The 16,341-nt window shown below is 40.8% G+C and overlaps 2 protein-coding genes across 2 annotated transcripts in view; both read right to left on the reverse strand.

Annotated features, from left to right (window-relative positions):
* Positions 1-421: 421 nt before the first annotated feature.
* On the reverse strand, positions 422-1,471 carry LOC126859292 (uncharacterized). The gene has a single exon (XM_050610425.1). The coding sequence runs from the start codon at positions 1,453-1,455 to the stop codon at positions 1,150-1,152; it is 306 nt and encodes a 101-aa protein (XP_050466382.1). The 5' UTR covers positions 1,456-1,471; the 3' UTR covers positions 422-1,149.
* Positions 1,472-1,692: 221 nt separating this feature from the next.
* Positions 1,693-16,341, reverse strand: part of LOC126858738 (pituitary homeobox homolog Ptx1) — a 28,069-nt gene continuing 13,420 nt past the window's right edge. The window contains exons 2-4 of the mRNA XM_050609248.1: positions 15,867-16,061; positions 14,471-14,727; positions 1,693-2,547 (exon numbers count right to left, since the gene is read on the reverse strand). Of these exons, the coding sequence (XP_050465205.1) occupies positions 1,717-2,547; positions 14,471-14,727; positions 15,867-16,061 (1,283 nt within the window). The 3' untranslated portion in view covers positions 1,693-1,716. The remainder of the gene's footprint in view (positions 2,548-14,470; positions 14,728-15,866; positions 16,062-16,341) is intronic.

Here is a 16,341-nt window from a genome sequence, read left to right on the forward strand (position 1 = left end):
TACACTGTACAATCCGTATAATTCGTTCGCTTACTTACAGCCTACAAGATTTTTGGTATTCTGTTTAAATAATCGTTATTATCATCATTACAATGTAACAGTTTTTTTTTTGGTATACAGTTACGCCCCGCGCATAAAGAGCCGGCATTCTACTATACATGTATCTACAGAATAGTGAGTACATGATCCGCGATGGATTTTTGCTAGAAATTAATCCCCCAAATTTTCATTTCTTATCGAAAAAAAAAAAAAAATATTAAAGCATGCATCGTATATAATTAGTGCATGTTGTGCAGTTATGTAGCGAGGAAACATACTTTTTCTCCTTTCTCCCAGAGAAATAATATTACACGTATATTGCGATATATATATATATATATATATATATATATATATATATATATATATATATACAGAGCATCGTTAATAATGAATATATAATATTTGTCGAATAAACAATATTAGAAAGAAAATCGGGAGTTAAACATGTTTTTCATCGCGGCGGAAGTTTAATATTTGTACTCCATCAACGTTTATTTACCTTGAAGAATATCCACTGAACTCGCCGAACTTGTAATTTCTCAAATACGACCGACGTAGTTGATTGCTCGCGTAATTCCTCATATTTACATACAACATAAGCAAATGTTCTCGACTGTAACGTTCTGTTAACCATTGTAGCAGACACTGATTCCTTACCGTTTCTCCCATCATCCATTCTCAATTTTCACGAAAATTCCGATAACGGAAATTATCAGTCACGTGGTGGATTTACAAAAAAAAAATATTTCTAATTCTGTCATACAAAACTTGCATTATTTATCCGATTCCATTCGAGCACTGATTAACAAATTGAAAGCGTCTCTGTGCCTTTATGAATTTAATAATAAGAACACATGAGTGAGACATGTAAGAAACTTTTCCGATTTATATATTTCACAATCAATTTCCCGCAGAGGTACGAGAATTCTAGTAAACATACTAGAACTATAAGTATTTTTGTAACCGGTTTCCGACAGAAATACAAACGCAATCTGCGAGCCATATTAGTTTAGGCGTCAAACAGTCGACATTTGACTGAACGAAACGAGATCTCGCGAGAGGATCAAGGCAACGCTAAAACGGTAATTTAATAAAATTCTACTGGCCTCAATCATCGTCCCGCGGCAAGGACAGCGTCTGCGAACCGGATGCGATCGGCGGCGTCGTCCAACAGTCAAATAGCGACGGCCAGTAACTAGTGGCGGTGGTCGCGTGTTGCCAATAGCCGGTGAGTCCGGTACCACTTCCGGTAGCTGTGCCTGGTCCACCTACTCCGATGCCAACTCCCACGCCGATGCCACCGGTGGCAGCTGCCATCACCTGCTCGGGATTTACCATACTGCTCGCCTCGATTACACCTCGCTCGTCCACTTCCAGCTTCTGGTCCGCCGCGGACCCGTCCTCGTCGTACATGAGGTAATGCGGATGCGAGGTCGTCGACGAGGGCGTCGACGACAGCGTCGGCGAGGCGGCGGACCTAGGCCTGGGTCACTCTTGCGATCTGAGTTGATTGTCGCTCGGCTGGCCGGAAACCGCGGACGTCGCAGCGCCGGACGGCGGCACCACCTGATTGTTACCGCTACTGCCGCTGCCGCCGCCGCCGCTGAGGGAACTTCCGGAATTCGGATTCGTTACGCTGTGATGATGGGGGCTAGAGGTAGCCCCCGCTTCGCCTCAGACTTGGGCTCTGGCGGTGGCGTTGGCGTGCGCCTCGGGACCACCCGGAGAATGAGGATTCGTTCCGGCAGCTGTCGTTAACGCGTATTGACAGGCGCTTAGACCACCGCTGCCGCCACCACCGCCACCACCACCGCCGACCGACGACGCTCTCGAGCTGACGGGACTTATGCTACCGGCCGTAGTACCACCGGTGGTACCACCCGCACCAAAAGAACCGCCACCGCCGCCGTAACCGCTGCTGTGCTGTTTCGCTTTCATACGTAGCGAAGCGATGCTGCTCGATGTCATCACGGTGCAAGACTCGGGCGACCGATGATGCGGCGTGTAAACCGGAGGTCCATACGGATGATGCGGCGCGGCTGGCGCAGCATATGGACACGCGGCCCCGGATGCGGCGACCGGCGAACTCGCGACGCCCAGACCGGAACCCATGCCCGGTAACATGGACGTGGCCGCTTGACCGACTGACACTGACATGCCGCCCACGTGGCTGCCCGCGACCGATGTCGCCGCGGCGTTGAAGGGATTCACCGGACTGACCTGCGCGTGATGATGATGGTGCGATGCCGTAGGCACCACTGAGCCTAGAGTATTCATCCAGGGAAAGCTCTTGCCACTTAGTGGCGACGGCACTTTAGCCGCCCAGTTGTTGTATGTACTATACGAACTGTAGAGAGTATCCGGATCCGGAAATGGTTGAGCGATGAAGCCGTTCAAACTGGCCGTGCTGAAGCCAGATTTAAAATCCGCCGCGGCCTGCGCGGCTGCGTTCATCGCGTTACGCTCCTTCTTCCGCCATTTCGCTCGCCGATTCTTGAACCAGACCTAGAAAAAACATAGCGCCGCGAAATTTATTAACTATATAATATGCATTATTATTTGAGAAATTTGACAGTTCAGTGAATCTTTATTTCGAACTTTAAAATGCATAAACAGTACTTTTTTCAATATTTCGCAAATTATTTTTTTATCGTCAGATAAATACTATTTTTCATTCATCAGATTTCGCTATTAATGTTATATAGCTCGAACATCGAGCCGTTTCTTGCCAGAGATTTCGCGAGCGCTCGCATGCCACGGGTTATTAGTTACGAACGCAACGAAGAAAGCAACGGGGCGGCGGTTCCGCTGCGTAGTAGACGGATAGGCGAGTCCCGAGACAAATAGCAAGAAAACCCCGGCGAACTCCTCCATCCTGAAATATGACGGCGTTAATTTAAGACGGCCCTTCTCTCCCGCGCTCGATACTGCGGCAAACTTCGTCAGCCGTTTCCACCCTCTTCCCATCCCTTCGTTCGCCCCTTCAACCTCAAACCCTCGGAGTCCTCCGACTATGTCATCTCTCTTTCTCGCCGTTCGTCCCAGCTCGCCCCCAACAATTATACGGGTGGTTGCGCTCAGATACACGTCGCTCTCGCGTAACTGTAGTAAGACAAGGGGCGGGAAAATACGACGGGTCGTGGCGTAAGTATTCGATAAAGGGAGGGTCGGATAGCAAGCAGGAAGGAAGGTAGGTAGGAACGAAGGAAGGAACGAAGGATGGTACTGAGGATGAAGCGCAATGCTGAAGGAGGTCGGGAGAATACTCCGTAAGATGGATGGCCCTACGATCACGCCGTGGAAACGCTAAGAGGCGCGACGCCGGGTCATTGAAAGTGGGGGCGAAAGACTAGCTAATGAAGAATAATGTCCTCTCCTCTCTCGACGATTATTCCCGGAACGTCGCGTAACAGCTCGAATTTGTTAGTAGTTTCGATTGTGTAACTGGATGGAATAATTTTTCGAGATATGGGTAGAGATGCATCATTGAGATTTTAATGTGAAATCTCGCTTGCTGATTTATGCTTATTCTATTTTATTATTATTATTTTTTTTTAATTATTAAAAAGCAGGGCATTTTATTTTTATTATTTTTAATTTTTCTATAATGTCGTATTTCTGTGTCATTATTACGATATTAACGAGCGATATCAGTAATTGCAATATATTGTAAATTTATTATATTATATTATATTACTTTTATACTATGTGAAATCTTTATTTTTGATCTGATTATTTGAACTGGTTTATACTGGTATAGACGTGTATCTTTTTTTCGCGTCGATAAGCCGCACGAGGAACATCATTGAATTTTACGAAGCGGCCCCGGTAGCCGCGAGACGCCATGGGCGACGACGGTAAGCCAGGAGGGAGTAAACTCGATAGGACAGAATGGTACGGCGGGCGAAAGATGCCGCGACTCGAGAATCAATAAACTCTCTCGCGTAAAGGCGCACCCGTGTACACACAAGAGAGAGCTGCCGCGCCCATAAAGTTTAACAGCGCCGCGGAATCTCGACTAACACTATGTGGAACCGTCAGGAGAATCGTAATGCCTCTGATTCATAAGATCGTAAATTTGACGAATGTATTGCTGGAATTTCGAGCAGAGACTATCGTTTGACCGACTAGATTCCAACTATTGACCGAATGATCTTTCCGAATCGTGAGAAAAATCGCGCTGGCGATGTAAATATATTAATGGTGCGTTACATTCCTTGACAATAAATTATGATACAATTAAAATCAATATTCTCATTAATAGCTTCAGTCCAATTTGATGAATATCCGTACAGTAAACTGACAATGTGTTGCGATATATAAAATCTGTTTACAACGTTTTCTCGTAAAACTGTACGTTTGTCGTAATTTTTATTAATATGCTAAAAAAGTGACGTGATTATAAAATATATCTGTTTTAAGAATTTACATTATTAATGGCGATTAATCGAAATCACGGAAGCAGCGCAGCCGAGCGATTTCTCCGACAGCATCGAAAAATGTCAAAGCACGGTGGTCCGGTATAGAGACACGATAAATCGAATCCACTGTTTCCCGCCTGGCAACCGGGTCGGAGAACAATGGCCCCCGTCACGTCATTCGGGCAATAAAACCTCATCAAATCACGACCCCTCGCCACCGTGTAAGCCTCTAGCTCGCTCCCGCTCGCGCGCGCGCGCGCTCGGCTCAATCTACGAAAGCTTATATAAATGTAATGAGACCGTAACGGGGGGGCGCCTCATCAATCACACCCCCTACGGCCCCCTTCCTATCCCGTTCCATCGGCGGCGTCGCTCTTCTCCTACGCTCGTCTTCCGCGCCGCACATACGTCTATGTGTTACATAGACACCCTTGAACACCGGCACCGGCCCGTCCGCGGTAATCCCGTGACTTAACATCGGGCTCCGGACTCTCCGAGTAACCGCGATTTGTTCCATTGCGCTCAGAAGTTGCGCGCCACGCCGCGCCGTTAGTTCCTCGGTCAAGAGAGTCTTATAGCCGGAGCCTTACTTGGAGCCCAGCTCTCAAGTAAGGTCTATTGAAACGGAACAGTTTTCGAAGGATATCCTATTGAACCGAAGCATTATTTTATGCGTTTTTTATTTATATTTTGTTTATACCTAACGCCATTTGTCATTATATTATATTAGCGAAGGAAAATATAATTAATGTTGAAAAATGCTTATTATTTTATTAAACATATGTTATTTATGCTGATAAAATTGACGATAAATAAAATTTGTTTCTATCGCTAATTTGAATCTATCGTCTAACAATAGAAGCTTATAGTTTTAAAAAATGAGATATATTTTATACATTATTAACACACATTGCTTTAGTAATTTCATATCCCGTAGCTCATCATTGTATTTATTGAAATCCAAGATGAAATGAATGGTTATGTTTATTACTTTTTTTATATTACACATTGCTTTTCAAGGATTTCGAGTTCTGTAAAATATGTATTCCTTTTTTAATAAACCAGTAATAGATTAAGCTCGGTAAACTTCCTTTTACATCGCGTAGATTTGATAAATAAATCCAACAAAAGCCGTCAAGCATTTCGTGTGAAAAAGCTGACGCTGCGATTTATTTCTGCAAACCAGCTTATATTTTAGAGCGAAAGTTACGATGAATATCGATTGTCGGATAAACAAATTATATACATCGATAATTAATTATTATTATTACAAATGCAAACTAGGATAAGAATCTGAAAATAACACATTTCGTAGAAAATTTTTTTTCATTCTATATTGATAGAAATGGAAATTAAAAAAAAATTTTAAGTACCTTTGCGGCATGTAAACACATAAACTATAAATATCTCGAATGTCGCGTAGTTTCTTTACGTTTCGTGTTTAGATTAACGATCTCGCCCATTCCGTGCGAAATTCGCGTGAGTTCGTGCAAGCTCGCGTCGCTCGCAAGATGAAGGGGGAAGAAGGAGAGAGAAAAGCCGAAGGACGAGCCGAAGGAGGAAGCCGCGGTTGCCGGTAGAAGGGAGAGCAACCTGACATTCGTAGGGTGGAGATGGTGATGGTGGTCGCATCGGAGGGGAAACCCGAGAGGGAGTCTGAGGGAAGGTTAGTCGTGGGTGTAGGGGAAACAGGGAGATAGAAAGCGAGGGGAGAAGGGGAGAAAGAGAGATGCATGGGACGAGGAAACGGAAGTGGAGGTGGAGGAGGATAATATTGATCCCCTCGTAGCCCCGCCCCTCCTCGCCCAGCCGACGCCATCATTATATTATCCACCATCCCTCCGTCTCCGTTTCCCGACGTATGCGCACCTACGACCTCTCGAAACTCGCGAAACTGTCCTGGCGCGCATGTTGTTCTATGTTCTCGAAGAGGGTCCCCTTTCGAAAAAGGGGAAATATATGAAGGCCATCCTTACGTACGTCTCTTCTATCTCGGCCGATCCTCTTCGTCTCCGCTGCTTTCTTAACTTTCCTCCGCTATCCTTTAAGTTTTTTCGTATTGAAGAGAAAGAAACGGAAAACTGGCCCGAAGAAGAGCGTGGTCACGGAGGATTTTGGCACATTCCCGAAAATCTTGCGAGGACCACAGCGCGCGTGCGAAAGAGAGAAAAAGAGAGAGAGAGAGAGAGAGAGAGAGAGGAACGCCACTTCATTAAAAATAAATTCCGTAAAGGAGCCGACGGATATCCGGGGGCTTCGCGAGGATTTCACGCCCGCAGACTCGCTTCTTCATTCTCTCTCGCTCTACCTCTCTAGGTATCTCAACCCTTAGTTTCGCGCTCGTTGTTCTTTTCTCTCTCTCTCTCCATACGCTCGCCTATCCATAATTCGGTGCACTTCTCTCGTTTGTCTTTCTTCAATATTCTGTGTTTCTTTCTTTTATTTTTATTATACTGTGAACTAGTTGTATACTTAAACTTTTTCCGTGTTCTAAAAGAGTATTTTATTCCATAGGAATTTTTTCGGATTTTCACGTTATTGCTCGCACAATAGATAATAATTGGACATTTTACTCTTATAGATAATTAGTTTTAAATATTATTAAAGAAATTTATAGTTGAATAAAAAATACATTAGAAAACCTAGAATAAACATTGAGAAATTGAGGACCAATAAAAATTTTTTTGTAATCATAAATCACAATAGAAAATTCAAAAATAGTTATTATAAAATTTTAAATATTTAACACGTGTCAATATGGTTACATAAATTCTCGTTACCTTCTGTTTTTCAAAGTTTAATAATTCGTATGTCGTATCTCATGCCATCGACATTATGTTCGATACACATTATTAACATTATCATCTCCAAACAGCCTTTATTCCGTCATTTTACTCGCTGTCATTTGTTTCGCATTATAAAAATCATAATTGTGAGAAGTGAAAACAATTGTCGAGTCGAGCAGACAGATGCGACGACATTGGTAATTCCGCGTCAAAAGCACGACGTCGGTGGCGGCGAGAGGAACGCCACTTCGTTAAAAGTAAATTCCGTGAAGTATACCGCCGGATATCCGGGGCTTCGCGGGGATTTGACGGTGGCGCGAAGGTGGAAACCTTTTGTCTGTCGGGAATAGCGGTTCGCCACTTGTAACTTTGAACTACTCCTACATCTCTTTGCGAAAGCTCTCGCGACATCGTCCGCGATTTATAACAACATCCGCCTTTCCGCACGCGTGTGTTCCGTCTTTATGGAGCTATAAGAAGAGCTCATCGCGCGACTGATATCCGTCGATATTCTCGAGTATTCTCTGCCATTTGTTGCCACGAACGATTAATCTCATAGTTACGCGAAACAACATCCCCGGTAATTTTTAAATGTTCCATTTCGCGAGGAAAATAAGTACGGTATACGAAGAGAGAAGGCAGCTGTTCGCTTATGGCAAGCTCGCTTACCACGACCATCATGGCCGCCAGGATGAATTCTCCTTTCTCTCCTCTCTCTTCTCGTCTTTTCTCTCGTTTCCTCCCTACAGTATCTCTTCCTCTCTTTTCCCAACTCAGCTCTCTGACCCTCCTTTTTTCCTCTCATTGTGAACAGTTCTTTCTTTCTCTTTCTTTTTACCGTTTCTACGTGTACTATTCACATACGTTCGCTTCCTCACACACGAAATAGACTCTTCGTCTTCTGGTCGTTTCTCCCTCTCCGTCTCTCTCTTCTCCGTACTTCCTCCCTTACCCTTCACACTTGGTCGCAAGTCTCAGGCAGTTCCAACAGTAGCGTCTCCATAAATCTCGCTATAACGTCGAGATGGATCAGCGAGAATGGCCACGTCCGACATAGGGGAAACGGGACACTGCTGCGTTTGTATCGTTGCATATATTGCAGTGCATATGTGGTATGTGTATATATGTTGGAGGATAGGATAGGATAGATACGGATGCGCCTTAGATTGGTAAACACGCAATGGGCGAACCATTGGCCATCGGGAGTGGATAGGAAGAAAATTCGTCTATGACAATGCCGAATCCCGCTTATACGTATATCAACAACTTGGAATAAAAATGATCAGCTGTTTTCCCTCAGTCTAAAGAGAAAGAAAATATATATGCTTGGATATAAAATGTATTCCTTTTATTATACTTTCTAGTATGATATTAGCGTTTCTGTTTTTCATTTATATGATATTTAGAACGTCGATGTTTAAATAGGAAATTATCAAGAAGTATAATGAAAATAAACAAAGTTTTTAATAAACATGAAAGAGAGAAAAAGAGAAAAGAATTTGCAAGGATTGAGATCTTAAACTCCAAAATTGAATGCTTAAAGTTGAGAAGCCGTTATGTAGAGAGCCATGTCGGATGTTCTTATATTTAAACAATTCGTATCTCATATTTGTGTTTTATCGTGCATCTTACAGTATTCATGCAAATCAGAAGAATACGGCCGACGGAAATCGTTCGTGTTAGAGCATCGCGGAGGGCGGCGCTGAACGATACAAACGGCGTACGAGCCGGTGCGCAGGACGCGGAATGGGAAGCTGGGCTTTCTCTGTATCTCTCTCTCTCTCCCGCACATGGTGAGTAGTTTTATGGATTTTTTTTTATCGTTGTGCTGGTGGACCGTAACAGCTGCAGCCGGTGGGATTCGGATATTCAATGTCGGCGTACCTGTATGGATATTAAATTAACACCCGTAAGCCGCGAGTATTAACAACTTTGCAAAAGATTATACGAGATTATGAGCTCAAGCGAAACACGTGATTTTTAATGCCGCCGTCCTGCTAGCTCTCTCTCTCACGAGCCTTCTTCATTTCTTTGTAATTTATAAATAGTTATGGCTCATTGTCCGCGTTCACCGCCGCGATTCGTTTCCAGTTAAATACACTTTTTTCCATTCCTTCTTTTTTTTTTCTATTCATTTAACTGCATCGGATTCCGTCAGCGATTCTTCCGCGATATCGATGCAAGAGTGTTCGTGTAAATTTATCGTGTAAAGAGTTTTAGTATTTATAGAATCATGTAGATTATTTTTCTCTACTTTTTTTTATTTATTCGATTAAATGAAACTTGTTGCACACAAATATCAGAATAGATGCATCAGTAAATGACAACTTGAAAAATATTGTTACATAATTCAATTTTTTCATGAATATTACTTGCAAATAATAATTTCTTTATATTATTATTTTATTTTCTTATGTATACACACAGATTTGCCTTTTATATAGAATATTAATTAAAATTCAAATTATTCAAATTCCGTTATACATATATGTATATAATATATATATACATGTGTGTGTGTGTGTGTGTAAAAATAAATTATTTAAAATATTATAATTTTTGAATGTGTCAATATATTTTATTATAGCACATTCATAAAAAGCAAACTGCTTTTTATTCATTGGAGCATCTATCTTACTTTTTAAATGAATTTATATTTTGTTGTGCTTTTGTATCTGGCTGCTTGTGAATCATGCGCGCAATAATTTTATTTTGCAACGTACATACTGATTTTGGACATGATCGAACGAAATTTTCTGCGAATCAAGATCACTGACCGTTAAAACCTCGAAAACATTTTTTATCGTGATAAACAATCAGTCCCGGAAAAATGATTAATCAATTTCGAGAGATTATCCGAAAATCTATATAATATTTCTGACTTTGATCGCGCGAGATATAAAAACTGAGATATCAAGTACGTATAACATATAACGAGGAAAAATTGATAAATTTGAAATTTTTTAAATATTGTTTCGGTTAGTAAAATATTCACATATTAAATAATAAAATATGCAATTAATTGCTATTATTGATATTATTTTATCTTCTAAATTTGCCTATAATTAATAAGGACGTTTTAATATTTTACAATATTCGAGAATATGATAGTACTAAATCTTCAAAACTTTGAAAGAGAACTCCAAACGCGCTTTGCGATGGAATTGCACAGAACGCATTGCAACGCTCTGTATCAAAAATACAATACCCGATAGAAGATTAACTGCCGCCGATTCGAATCCTGACTCGCCTGTAGAGTACGCGCGCTCTTTGCCATTTTTCATCTCGTTCAACGTGATATTAACTTGAAAACAGCCGCTCTCGGACATTACTGTAAAGCCGATCATATCTCCGTTTCGACCCGCTCTAAAGCCGAAGCTAGGGCAAAAGGGAGCCTTTTGCGGGATAAAAACTTATGATAGCCTAAAGTTGAATTGAATTTCAGATCACACTGTATCAATTTATTATACATATGTACGATTGTAAACATGTTACCATCTATTGAATAAATACTTTATATTTAAGTGGTCTCATATAATATGTATATTTGTATTCAATGTAATTTTTTTATATTCGCGTCTAACGCTAATTGTAATTAGCTCCACGTTAAGTCTCCCTTTGATCTGAATTTTATATACCAAGACTTTAAGAATAAGCGCGTACTAAGTATAAAATTTGTGAGATTTCTCTTAAATATGAAATTATGTCTAGAATAATTTATCTCTTCCTACATTTATTTATATCATACAAATCTAAATTTACTATTGTTCTTTCGCGCGCGCGTGAACTCTATATATATATAAATAATTCGAGATTTTCTTTCTCTCTTTGACAAGGAATACTGTCTTCTTTATCAAACACATTTGGTTTGGTTTATTAATTTTATTGATTAGCTTGTGCAGTTGCTATTTGAATATACGAGATTTGTCCACAATCACTTGTTATATGAGAAAGATAATATAATAAGATCGCTCATTATAAGTGCATTACCATTTATTCATTATATCAGTCCAAGCGCTAGTTCCGCTCATTATATGATCTCTATCTTTATTATATAGTCATTTTATATAGATTATTGCTACGATATGCTCATTGTATCTCGCATTGATACTATTATTTTTTCCTCGCTAATCATCGCTTTGTTCTGAAAGCCTAAGACAACCGATGTGGCTGGTTTTTCGCGTTTTACCAAAACTTACGAGCTCGCGATCCAAACAGTCACAGCCAATGACCGCTACGGATTCGACCCGTTAAACCCCAGCGTAAACCGTGCGCGGAGAGGCGAGCGTATGCGAGAGATACGTCGCGATGCAAATCGGTCCGCGCGACGCAAAGAGGGATACGCGATGCGATGCATTGCATCGGATGCAGCGGAGTTTGTGCAGCCGGGCGTAAGCGCGCGCGGCGCGACGCGGCCAAAGGTAATAATTGATATATAGCGATAGCATTGGCCGCTGACAGCCGCTAACCCGGCCGAATACGGATGACACTCGGTAATCCTCACTCTCATACCGGTTAGTGTCCACCTATATTCCGCGGCGTCCCATTTCCCATTCCCATAGCGTGTAAGCTCGATTCCTCTTCCTCTTCCTCCTCTCCTCACTCTCTCTCTCTCTCTCTCTCTCTCTCTCTCTCTCTATTCGCGCAACCCTCTCGACCAGTCCGTGGTACGCACACACTGAATATGTGCCGGTCGCGCCGCAATCAGGGAGAGGTGGATGATTGCGCGAGAGAGAAAGAGAGACAGAATGAAAATTGAACAGAGATGCGAAAAGAGAGCGAGATAGAGAGAGAGAGGAGAGGAGAGGAAACCTAGGGAATAGAGAAAGAAAGAGAGAATAGCACTATCTCTGGAAACTGGAGCGCAAAGCGACTCTCTCGTGCACCAGCCAGAGCGCCGGCACGAGGTGTGTGGTGCAACCATACTAATCCGCCGATGGATTTATGGTCTTAATCACCGGCGGATTATCTCGGACAGCCGTGCTCTGCTGCCACCGACCGAAACATACGCCTGCCTCTTTGCAGATAACTGTACCCAGCTTCGCGCGCGCGCTCCCTCCCTCTTTCTCGCTCTTCTCTCTCTCTCTCTCTCTCTCTCTCTTTTCTACATTCCGCCTCCCTAGTCCTGTTTCTCTCGTCGACTCTTCGCTATCTCTTCTTTCATTCTTTTCTCCAATATGACATTTTCTTTAATCCAATATTAGGCATTTCTATGACGTTACGCTAGGCTGAAAGAAAATAAGTCCAAGAACCAAGATGAGAGACGACGCAATCGCATATCTCCACTTTTCTTCAATGAGATTGTTCGCCCTTTAAAAGTATCACGTAATAATTACATTGTACATGAAGCAAACTCATATAATTAAGATGGAAAATTCCGAAATTTATTTCCTACCGAATAACTTAATTTTCTAAAACATTGCTCTTCTGCTTTTCACATGATATTTCCACTTCTTATCAAACGAAAGCCTCTACAATGAAACTTGCAAGCATAAATCCTTTTGAGAAGTATTTGAATTTATGGCTCCCGTATTATGACAAAGATTAAAATTAAAATCCAAATTAACAATGATCGTGTAGAAGATCGCGTTCCTTGCACTTGAAGTGAAATGCGCGCAAAGAGAGGTATTTAAAATGAGGAATGTCTCTCCATAACGGCGATACAGTTTGCGAACGAGCAACGGCAGAGTCGACAGGACACCGCGACGGCCGGGGATCTGCAGCGTTTTGGTACATGGCGTATAGCACCGTGGCGGGAACACCGTACCGCGCTGTATGTGGTTCTATAAATCCACCGGGGCTTACTGGCGCAAAGCTTCCCCTGCGGCCTGCACACAGCACCTCTCACCTCTTTCCCTGTGTGACCTCCTCTCTGCCCGTTCTCTTCCGCTCCCGTGTCCATCCCCCGTGTCACCCCCTTTCCTTTGTACCCCGTGTGTCCACGCACACTTCGTCTCGCGGATGCCGACCATTCGCCGGAAACGTCTCGGCGAAACGCAAACAGGCCGTCGGGATTTCAAGGAGCTCTGTTCCGGTCGCTCGGTTGATCCGATTCGAAATCTCTCGGACCGCGCGCGATCCGTCGTTTGTTCGCGAATCAAGTCGCGGAGAACGCGAGGCGGCGGGAGGATTTATAAAGCGCTTTCGGATTTGCGAACTTTCTAACGGTTTAGTTTTCTTCGACGTGAGCCGCCACTTCGTCGTGAGGAGAGAGAGAGAGAGAGAGAGAGAGAGAGAGAAGCGTCTTTCTTTAGCAACTTCGGAAGTACTTTTTCGAAGAAACATTATTACTGCATGTTTCGGATCATTACGATGACATATGATAGTTTTGAATCAGCAGAAACGCATTTATATACGAGGCTTAGCTATAAATTTCTAAAGCTTAAAAAATTCTTAACTTAGTTCAGGACAGACTTTGTTATGGGCAATTATTTTTTTAGCAATATTGCTAAATAAAAACAACACGACAATAATTTATGTTAAAAATTTTTTTGGCTCATAATTTAATTCTATTTAATTTTTTAATATAAATTTATGTAAAATAATCAAATAAAAATTGTTAAGAAAAATTATCAAATCGAGAAATTTAATTAATAATTTAATTACTTAATAATCTGCTTAAAACTTTATCATTTTTATTTTATAGAATTCGTTATAAAGTTCACTAACACAAGACGCAAAGATATTATCCGCAGTCGGCAGATTGTTGCCTTTGTAATCGATACTTCAACGCTTCAATGCAACCATTGTATGCGTCTGTTACTTCTTTATTTGTTACAAACTCAAATTTTTGAATATCCTTTCCATATAGCTGTTACATTTCGATTTTTTCCAAGATGATTCTTGAGAAGACAATTCTCAAAACAGCTAATGTTAATATTATTTCAAAAAGCGAACACTCGACATGACTTTTCATTCGAGTTAACATCAATCTACTAAACAAATTAATAAAACAAATTAAAGTCGAATGTAAAAATCTATTAGTTTTTATTTTATCTTACAAAAAAAATATGTACTCCTCTTTTTGTTATTTTATAAGTAAAAATCTTTTTGTTAAAAAATATTCCAACAAGTTAAACGAATAATCTTTGAGGCAAATCTGTTTAGTCCCTTTTTTGAATTGTCTTCTTTTACGAGAAGTTATCTCAGATAATTAAAATATTTGTAGTGATCCTAGAGAGAAAATTTAAGCTTTTTAATATAAATCGTAATAAATCTTACCCTGACGCGAGCTTCCGTAAGGTTCGTACAGCAAGCTATCTCCTCCCTAGTCGACATATCCGGATATCGGTTCCTCATAAATGTCATCTCCAAATTCTGTAGCTGGTGCTGCGTAAAGTGCGTTCTTTGTCGCCTTTGCCGTTTGTTCTTCTTACCATCCTTGTCATCGGTATCGTTGACTCCGACTACTCCTCCGGGAGACACGACACCACCACCGGCACCCAACTCATGTTTCACTTCTGGTGGTGTTCGTACACCTGAAAAGTGTTAAGGTATCATATCCTCGATAAAACCGCTAATAGTATTTCGAATATAAGATCGACCGTAAATTAAGATTTCTTTTGAAATTCGCGGACATAATATATAATAAAAAAATATTATATATACATTGTATATTTTTTTAAGTTTAAATATGTAAAAAAAATCTCGCAATATTAAAAAAAAAAAATATTGATTCATTAAGCGATACATATTTAGAAGTGTGATATAGTTAGAAAAAAATACTATTACTTATACAATTATTATTACATATTTATTATTCATTAAATGGATAGAATTTTGAATTATTTTTCCAGGTAAAATATTGTAAAGTATATTTATTAATCCAATGTAATTTAATTGATAAAGAATTTCAGATCTCATATTTCTAAAAATATCATTTTTTATTATATATTTGATACATCGGAGGGACACGTGAATTAAAATTAACTTATTTGCATGTCGTGTCACGAAAATGCGACGGACTCGAGTGAGAAGCACATGTTGAAACTGACATTTTTACGGTATTAGAACGAACAAAGTGAGATCCGTGGTACAAAGGTTTGTTGTTAACCGGGAATGTAAGAGATTGCGGGAGATATTTCAATTTGCGGGGATTTGGGGGCGCGGGTGAGAGTGTTCCGGCTAAGTGCCGAACAAACGTGCAAATAAACGAAAGCAACCTTTTCCGCGTCTCTTCTCCCATTCACCACCATTTCGCGCATTCGTTTCAGAACTCTGTGTAAACGCGAGAGGGAATGGCAAAATTCCTTTCCGTGAACTAAATTTTGATTCGAACAAATACGTCTCTCTTGTTACAGAATCTAAATGTCAAATTTTAAATTACGTGTGCTTCTGGATATATGAGCTATATCTCGTACTTATTTCTAAAAAATATAATTGTTAAAAAATATATAAAAAAAATATTATTTAACAGCTGGTAATAAAATAATAAGATCAATAAAAAAAAATTAATAATATTTATAACCGATGCGAAACAGATATTAAATGAATTATGCTTCAACAATTAAATTATAATTGCCCACAAAGTTTTCACATATACAAATTTAATATATATGTAAAGACATAGTATAAATAATAATTTATATTGTATTAATTTTGTACAATCGAAACGTACCTTTTCGGATATCCGGCCTATGAGTGGTGTTTGTACGGTTTCTCGGCTGACCAGTAGAATATCCAGCGGAGGGTGTCGAGGGAGTCGCCCCCGGTGTACTAGGATTGCTACCACCGGGAGTATGTGCGCCATGGCCCGCATCGAGTCTTGCCAGACCCCCATTGGTTTCGTCTCCAAAGTCACTCTGCGCCCAGACTACAAAACACATCACACTCTCTTGCAACATCGTCTAAGCGTACGATAATCCTTATTTACTCTCGGTCGAAGCCACGCTCCTTAATTGAAGGGGAATTTCTTTTCACTTTTCGCCAAGTCATCTTCGCATGATTTGGGGAACGATGTGTTACCATTTCAGATTTAGATAGGAATGATTGGCTAAATACTGATTTACTCTATATATATCTTTATTAATAAGATCCATTGTGTTAGTGATAATTTGATAATTCTGAGAATTTAATACAAAAAGCTAATTGCT

Source organism: Cataglyphis hispanica, chromosome 1 (assembly GCF_021464435.1).
Source record: "Cataglyphis hispanica isolate Lineage 1 chromosome 1, ULB_Chis1_1.0, whole genome shotgun sequence".
Lineage (NCBI taxonomy): Eukaryota > Metazoa > Arthropoda > Insecta > Hymenoptera > Formicidae > Cataglyphis > Cataglyphis hispanica.

Bases quoted from the DNA above. Each gene is read 5' to 3' on its own strand.
- LOC126859292 (XM_050610425.1), bottom strand. From the start codon at position 1,455: ATGTACGACGAGGACGGGTCCGCGGCGGACCAGAAGCTGGAAGTGGAC.